This window comes from Chrysochloris asiatica, unplaced genomic scaffold (genome assembly GCF_000296735.1).
Source record: "Chrysochloris asiatica unplaced genomic scaffold, ChrAsi1.0 scaffold00158, whole genome shotgun sequence".
Lineage (NCBI taxonomy): Eukaryota > Metazoa > Chordata > Mammalia > Afrosoricida > Chrysochloridae > Chrysochloris > Chrysochloris asiatica.
In genome coordinates, this window is record NW_006408676.1 from 6,514,732 (window position 1) to 6,523,246 (window position 8,515).

An 8,515-nucleotide genomic window follows, 5' to 3' on the forward strand; every position below is an offset into this window, starting at 1 on the left:
GACAGTGGTTTGAGCCTACCAGCTACTCATTATTGTTGTTAGGTACCATCAAGTCAGTTTCTGGCCCACAGTACCCCTGTATAGGGTCTGAGAGGCTGTACATCTTTGCAGGAGCAGAAAGTCTCATCTTTCTCCTGTGGAGTGGCTGGTGAATTTGTGGTTAGCAGTCCAGTACCTGTACTACATGCCACCAGTGCTCCTATATATGTGTATATGTATGTGTCTGTCTATCTTTCTTTATATCTATCTATCTATCAAGGAAATGACACAGTATTTGGATTTGATACAAATTCATGGATCAAATGTCAGGCTCTCCTGATTCATACTGCCATCAAGTTTATTCCAAAACTATAGGACCAAGTAGAACTGCTCCTTAGGGTTTCTGAGGCTGTAAATCTTTACGGGATCAGATACCCTCATTTTGTTCGTGCAGAGCAACTGGTGGGTTTCAACTGCCAATCTCACAGTTAGCAGCTCAGGGCACAACCCACTGTGCAACCAGGGTTCCTTCCTTCACATAATTACAGAGGCCAACGAACCCAAGATTGGCACTAGATGACAGTCTGCTGGTTGCAGAAGTAAATAAATGCAGGGTCGGATGGTGAGATAGTGGGTTGATGACTCTCAGGTTTCAGAAGCTAGTGCCTGCCAGGATCAATAAACAATATGGCAGGCCACTAGCTCAAGTTCAAAGAACTGGAGGTCAGATGATGACAAACCAGTTGCAGGATCTATATCAAGCAAAATTCAAGAGACAGTTACCAGAATGTCCATATACATTAGATGCAGGTCACAACCCTAAGGAAACTCCCTTTCAATTGAATGAGCATCCCAGATCTCATCATGGAAGTGATTACATTCGATCAGATCTCATCATAAGGATGATTATGTCATAACTGCCACCCATAGAGCCAAATTGACACACAACTTTAACCATCATAGGGAGGATCTCTACATGGTGTTTTTAGAACAATTTTTCTTTATGTACATGAAAATGAAGACACAGAGTAAACACCACTATCAAAAATGAGCATGTAAGGAAACAGCAGTATCCATAAAGTGAAGTATAATGAACAGAGTCCTGGTATGGCACTGAGGGTTAATGCGCTGGATTGCAAAGTTGGTTTGAATCACAAGGTTAGCAGTTCAAGCTCACCAGTTGCTCCTCAGAAACCCTATGGTTGCTATGGGTCAGAACCAACTTGATGGTACTTAACAACAACAATGGTATAAAGGTAATGAACACATCCCAAGGACTAAGAGCCTGGACTTTGTAATTAGACAGAACTGGTCTTCAATCTGAGCTCTTCCTCTTAGTATCACATCTTAGGGCCAGGGTCTTTTCTGTAAATGGAGATGATAATAATTGTCTCATAGTGGAGTCCTGGTGTGGTGCTGTGGGTTAATGCACTAGACTGCAAAGTCATTTGAACCACAAGTTTGGTGATTAAAGCTCACCAGCCACTCCTTGGAAACCCTATACAGCATCGCTGTGGGTCAGAACTATCTCAAAGACACTTAACAACAAGAACAACAAGGTTGTATTGATGATTAAATAATATAAAACCTTTATCTTATGTGAAAAATGTCTATCACAAAACAGTCAGTGAATGTATATACCACTGCAATGTAAGACAATTTTAGTTATTCAATAAATACTTGCATACTATTTAATATGTACCAGGCTTGTTCTAAACCCTGACACTACTAATTCACCTAATCCCCAAAGCAATCCTACATGATGAGTAAGATTTTGTGCATATTAATCCAAGGAATCTGGAATCATAAACTTATTGCCAGCTTGGACCATAACTGGGCAATAAGCACACACAAAAAAATTGAAGATAATCATTTATATAATAGAAATTTGTCATTAGAAACTTCAGTTTATTCCACAGTAGAGCTTTCCCATGTTCTGGCTTGGGATTGAGGCTGACCCTAGGGATTTAGAGGAAAGAAATAAGAAGGCATGTATCCTGTCTCTCTTTTTCCTGTTACAGCTATGTTCCGTGGAACCTCCATGAGCCAGAAAGAGACAAATTTGACTTCTTTGGGAACCTGGATCTGGAGTAGGTGTTGGCGTTACCTCTGCTGCCAGACCCTAGGTGGGACACAGAGAGGTGGCTTCCTGGGATTCCTTAGGCCTTACTGGAAGAGACAGAGTCTACATACAGTCTTAGGATTCTCAGAAAGGCTCTGCACCTGTACCAGACACTTCACAGTTGGTGCTTGTTGACCCTGATGAAGTGGGACTTGTAGCCTCTTCTCACAGTACCCACATAGACTGAACAAGACCTGAGGGGACGCCTGGGTTCAGTGTGGGCCCATTACCTGGCTGGGATAGGGACTGCCACCAAGGGTAAACATCACTGTTATTTCTCTGTTAGTAACCTCTCTGAGTCCCTCCTTAGCTCCCCAAAAGTCTATGCAAACAGTGAAAAGCCCATTCCCAAGGATGCCTCTACCTTTGTATTCCCTGCTTTGCTGGTCGGAGGCTGCAGTCTTTGTCCCACTAACCTTGTCCCTCTGGTTGCAACAGTGAGATGAGGCAAGGAAGTAACAGGTCTGTCTCTACATCCCATCTTCTGAGTTCTGTGCACTATGCTGGGTATCCTTTGTTTCTCCAACATGCACTCCTTATACCTACCACCCAAACCTCAGCTCTGTCTGTCATGAGAGTCACCGACACTGTCTTCCTCCCTAGGGCTTTTATCTGGATGGCAGCGGAACTTGGGCTCTGGGTGATTCTGCGTCCAGGCCCCTATATCTGCAGTGAGATTGACCTTGGAGGCTTGCCCAGGTAAGCAGGACTTAGAAGGGTCCAGATATGTGGTTGCATTTTCCTTTTTTAAAAGTACAATCTAAATATAATATTAATAAACATACCCTTTTTGAGACTGTGTCTTGTGTCCTACAGCTCTGGTGGCATTGTAGGATAAACACTGGATTGCTGATCACAAGGTGGTGGTGGTGTGCCATAGAGTCAGTTCCGACTCACAGTGACCCTGTACAGGGCTTCCGAGGCTGTAAATCTTTATGGGAGCAGAAAGCCTCATCTTTTCCCCATGGAACAGCTGGTAGTTTCAAACTGCTGACCTTGAGATTAGCAGCTCAACTCATAACCACTATGCTAGGCATTTCAAACCCACTATTGTTCAGGAGAAAGTTGAAGCTTTCTGCTCCGTAAAGATTGTCAGCCTTGAATGCCCTGTATAAGGGCGCTATGAGTCTAAATGAACTTGATGGCTGTGGGTTTTTGTTTGTTTGTTTGTTTGTGTCTTGGACTATGCTGTATAGGTCCCCTATGTCCTCTCCTGTACTACTTGTTGGAATATAAGTATGTACTGTGTCTGTTGTAGTACTATTTTATGTATGAGGTGATTTTTATGGTACTGTGCCTGTTGCCGAGTTTGTGCAATGAAAGCATTAACTTGATCACATTCTTGCTTTTCAAAAGGTCAGGGAACTATGCCTACTTCTGCTCTTCACACAGGGTAGAAAGAAAGGAAAGGGAAAGTCCTAGAGAGGAAAAGACTTGTTCACACTTCAGGCTCGGTGTGATTTTTCTTTTTTCATGGCAGGGAGTATAATCCACTGTATTTAGCACCCCAGCCCCTCCTTCCTGCTCATTATGTTTGTTGGGTTTATTGCTTGTTCTTTCATCTGTGATGCTGGCTCTTTGCCTAGACAAGTTTAGGACTAGAATCCACTAATCCTCCTGCTAACTGTGCAAGCTGGAAGGAATGCCTGTTCATCCATGGCCTGCCTCTGGGTGAGCATTGTGATTCTCCAGAATTGTATAAAAGAATTTTGACTCTTTTCTAAGACAAACTTGTTCTCTCGTCTCAGCTCTGAAGCTGAAAAGACATGGCCTGGAGGAAAATGGGTATTTTACAGCAGCAGGTATTCATGGTACAGGCACTTCATAAGTGAACCAGGACATGTATTTACTGACTTGTAAGTGCTTATGCTGGAGCCTGGTGTGATGCTATAGGATGAGCACTAGACTACAGCATTGATTTAAACCACAAGGCCAGTGGTTCAAATCTACCAGCCACTCCTTGGAAACTCTATACAGGGTCACTGTGAGTTGGAACCAAGATTATAACTGAAATAAGTCTTTGGAATGTGTTTAAGGTGTACACACTGTGCCCAGTAAAAATGTTTCTAATGAATTAAGAATGGAGAAGAATATCCAGTGAGAACTGTCACTAAGTTATAATGTCCATGGCCTTGCTTCCTGATTAATTCCCCAAATCTGGCTAAATAGAGGCAAATGCATTTCATAATAGGCATAGCATCTTGAAGGTATAATGATCATATTTTCTTCTGAATAACATGAGTCTATGAGAATAGTCCAAAAATATTTCACAGTACAGAGTGTGTGATCTTAGTGATCTAGGGCTGTGGGATGAGATCAAAGAAGCCAATCTATGCTAAAGGGAGCTCTACAACCAGCCCTGACCAGCTGTCCTTCTGTCTTCCAATCTCAAATGCTGAGCTTGCCCTTTTCCACCCCAGCTGGTTGCTACAAGACCGTGGCCTGAATCTGAGGACAACCAACAAAGGCTTTGTTAATGCTGTTGACCACTATTTTGATCACCTGATTCCCAGGGTGAACCACCTCCAGGTAAACCAAACTATCTTTTCTTCTCTCTTTACATTCTCATTAGGCAAATTGTTTGGTCTCTATTAGAAACAAAGCTGACATCCCTGTCGTGTTGAATTCTAGACCCTCATATTCTGTACAGAAGCTTTTACTCATCTTGTCTTTGCACCTGCCACGTCTTATTCATTCCCATGGAAGAACTCAGTACTCAGAGGATGGAGCTGCACAACAGTGTCTGTGTTTACAGTACATGTTGTTGCTGTTCCGGATGTGCTTGAAATCGACCAGAATGCACTGATCTTCAAACTACTTTACTCTTATCTTTAAGTGGTTTATATAAATATTTGGTAAAACACTTCAAATGTACAAGGCAGGTTATGGTGAAATAAAGTCTCCTTATCTACCCATTCCCCAAACCATTCAATTTTCTTAGGAAGCAGTCAATCTTGCAATAATTTTGTGTATCATTTCAGAAATTTTCTACACATATGGATAAAAATTATTTTATTTCTATGTAATTACATACAGATGTATATTATTTTCTATATAATACATAAAATTCTCTTCAGCATTTTTCTGAAAATACTAGCTGAATAGGACAGCACAGATACATCATCATTCCCTTAACTAGTCCCCTGTTGACAGATTTTGGATTTTTCCAATTGGTGTTACAGTAAATAACTTGATTATTTTGTATCTGGTAGTGTAGTGATTACGAATTGGGCTGCTAATCTCATGGTCAGCAGCTCGAAACTACCAGCTGTTCCACGGGAGAAAGACGAGGCTTTCTGCTACCATAAAGATTTACAGACTTGGAAACCCTGTTATGAGTTGGAACCGTTATGAGTTGTTATGAGTCGCTATGAGTTGGAACCGACTCCATGTCACATAACAGCAAAAACAATATATTGTTGTTTTTTTGTTGTTATATTGTTTGTTGTATATTTGATACTGTTTTATGCATTCCAGTTTGCTTTAATCCCAAGAATGTGAAGAGCCCAGACACCATTTATTTTCCTTTCCTCATGGAGCGCCCACAGCTTAAGTACTTGTCAAGAAATTCCTTTGGTATCACAGTGTCAACCTCCCTCTAGCACCTCATGTCCATTGCTAAAGAGAACATATCTGCAGTCTGCAAGACAGCAATTGCTTGATAGTAGTGATATTGCTTTGTTTGAGTTTTTATAATTTAACTTTCTCCTTCTAAACAAGAGGGGCATATGGTTATTATTTAAATGAAAACATATCCTATTTTAAAACACGTTTTTTGATATATTTGGAGGTGGGTTACAAATCAGGATTCTTATTATTGTTGTAGGCTGTGGCACTATAGAATAAGCACTGGACTGCTAACCACAAGGTTGGCTGTTCAAACCTACAAGCTGCTCCTTGGAAGCCTTATACAGGGTTGCTATGAGTTGTAACTGACTCAACGGCACTTAAAAACAACAGCAGCAAAAACTTGTTGACTTAGACTCCTCTGTTTAGGGGAAAATAAGACAGGTAAACATACCTATCCCTTTATAATTAATCTGAATTGTGAGTTACTTTTACTAGAATAATTATAAACAGAAGAAATGGAATTAGGGAAGAAGAGTGAATGATATTTTAGGAATTAGTTTTCTGCTTTATGAGGGTAAGTCAAAAAGTTGTTGTTGTTGTTGCTTGGTGCTACTTAGTTCCAACTCAGAGCAACCCTATACACACACAACAAAACAGAATGCTGTCTGGTCCTGTGCCATCCTCATAATTGTTACTACATTTGAGCCCATTGCTACTGCCACTGTGTTAATTCATCTTGTTGAAGGTCTTCCTCTTTTTCATTGCTGATTATAATGGATATTTGCAGCTGTTTATTTTCATTTGGAGTTGTGCCCCAGCAAATGAAGGTCCCCAAAGTTTTGCTCCATTCATGTTATTATGGTCAACTCTACTTTGAGGCAGTAGTTTTCCCCAGGTGTATTTTGAATATCCAAAACTGAGAGGCCCATCTTCCGGAGCTATATCTGACAGACAACATTCTGCTGCCGTTCATAGGGTTTTCAGCGGCTAAACATTCAGAAGTAATCTGTCTCTCCTTCCTAGACTATCTTAGTCTGGAAGCTCTACTGAAACCTGTTCATCATGGGACATCCTTGCTGGTATTTACAATACTGGTGGCATAGCTTCCAGCATCACAGAACCATGAAAGCCACCACAGTAAGACAAACTGACTGGCGAGTGGCAGAAGTCAAAAATTATTACTACAAAATGATAAAAGTGTTTATTAAACAAAGTATAAAAGCGTGAAGTTGTTTCTCAACATAGCCTCCATTTAGGACTAAACACTTCTGAGGTATTTTCCATCTCTCTAATCCTTCCTTGGAGTAGCTCTGGTAGTATAGTGGTTAAGAGTCGGGCTGCTAACTTTAAATTCAGCAATCTGAAACTATCAGCCGTTCCACAGGAGAAAGATGAGGCTGTTTGCTCCCATAAAGATTTACAGCCTTGGAAACCCTGTATGAGTTGGAAGTGACTCCACAGCACATAACCACCACCACCAGAAATCCTTCCTTGAAAATTTCTTTGATTTTCAATTTGCTCCAAGCCAAAATGGCAGTTTTGGTGTCCTTGAGGAACTCAAATCATGTTCCTCATAAATGTTTTTTGAGGTTGGGGAACAAAACGAAGTTCAAAAAGGCAATATCAGTGTTATCGGCTTGATGGAGTAAAATTTCCCAATGAAATTCTTGTAGGACAGTCCTTGCAACCTTTGAAGAATGACTAAGTGCAATGTTGTGATGGAAAAAAATTCCGTCGCAACTTTCTTGGTCTTTTTTTTTTTTTTTTTTTTTTTAATCACTAATGCAGTTTTTAATTTTCTTAAAACTTCTTCAAAATCACAAAGCTCCCATGATCGTTCTGTACCTGAAAAAATCTACCGTATCTATCCTATATCCCTGGGAGTTCCCAAAGACAGTCCTTTTCTCTCTTGAGAATGCAAATTTATTATCTTACAGTTGTCAGAAATCGGACACATTTTTACTGGGCTAAATTCAAGATGTGAATAGGGCTGAATTCCCTTTCATAGCCATTTCTAGCTTCTAGAGGCTGCCTACATTCCTTGACCCAGGTGGTCTTCAAAGCCCGAGCCGCCTAGTTGAGTTCTCTCATTTTATCATTGTCATCTTCTTCTGGGAGTCACAACTCCCTTTTGCTTTTGCACTTTCTGTTCCACTTTTTATTGTGAATGGAGTGAAGGCTAATAGATCAGTTTTCCATTTAAAAATTCATACACTTCTTGGTTCATGTCATTGATTGCAAGCCTCACTATGAATGTCACTTACTCCAACCATAATCTTCTGAGCTGACCTCTCCACTTTGAATTTAATTGACCTAGCATATCCCTTCAGAAAGGAGCTCTGATAGCATAGTGGTTATGAATAGGGCTGCTAACTTCAAGGTTGGCAGTTCGAAACTATCAAGGGGACATCAAGGCAAGTGGTCGGGTCCCTTCAGGGCAAACCTCCTTTTAAGACTAAGACCCAGTGGGAATACATGCTCTGATTGGTGACCACGTTCATCACTGATAAGGGGAAGTGAGGGAAAAACAGCAATGAAGTTGTGAGCTAAGCCCTACAACGTTCAATAGACTCCTGTGAACCCAGCTAGAGACCTGGTTGGCCAGCAGTGTGACAAGACATGGGGACTCTTGGGCCCAGAGTCAGTGACATAGCCACAGAGGACTAGAGTGGAGAGTGAAATGTCCAGCTGATAAGCAGAGAGGGCACATGCATAAGAACACCCACACTTGCAGATAATACCCACTTGACCTGGCTTCAATGGCTGGATGATCAGAGCTCAATTAGAAGAAGAAAGAAGAGGAAAAAAAGAATAATCAGATATAATTTGATGAACTTGACCTAC

The 8,515-nt window shown here is 41.0% G+C and overlaps 1 protein-coding gene across 1 annotated transcript in view; it reads left to right on the forward strand.

The window, feature by feature from the left end:
* Positions 1 to 8,515, forward strand: part of GLB1L3 (galactosidase, beta 1-like 3) — a 78,126-nt gene that overhangs the window by 12,009 nt on the left and 57,602 nt on the right. The window contains exons 3-5 of the mRNA XM_006871017.1: positions 2,001 to 2,069; positions 2,705 to 2,800; positions 4,522 to 4,630. Of these exons, the coding sequence (XP_006871079.1) occupies positions 2,001 to 2,069; positions 2,705 to 2,800; positions 4,522 to 4,630 (274 nt within the window). The remainder of the gene's footprint in view (positions 1 to 2,000; positions 2,070 to 2,704; positions 2,801 to 4,521; positions 4,631 to 8,515) is intronic.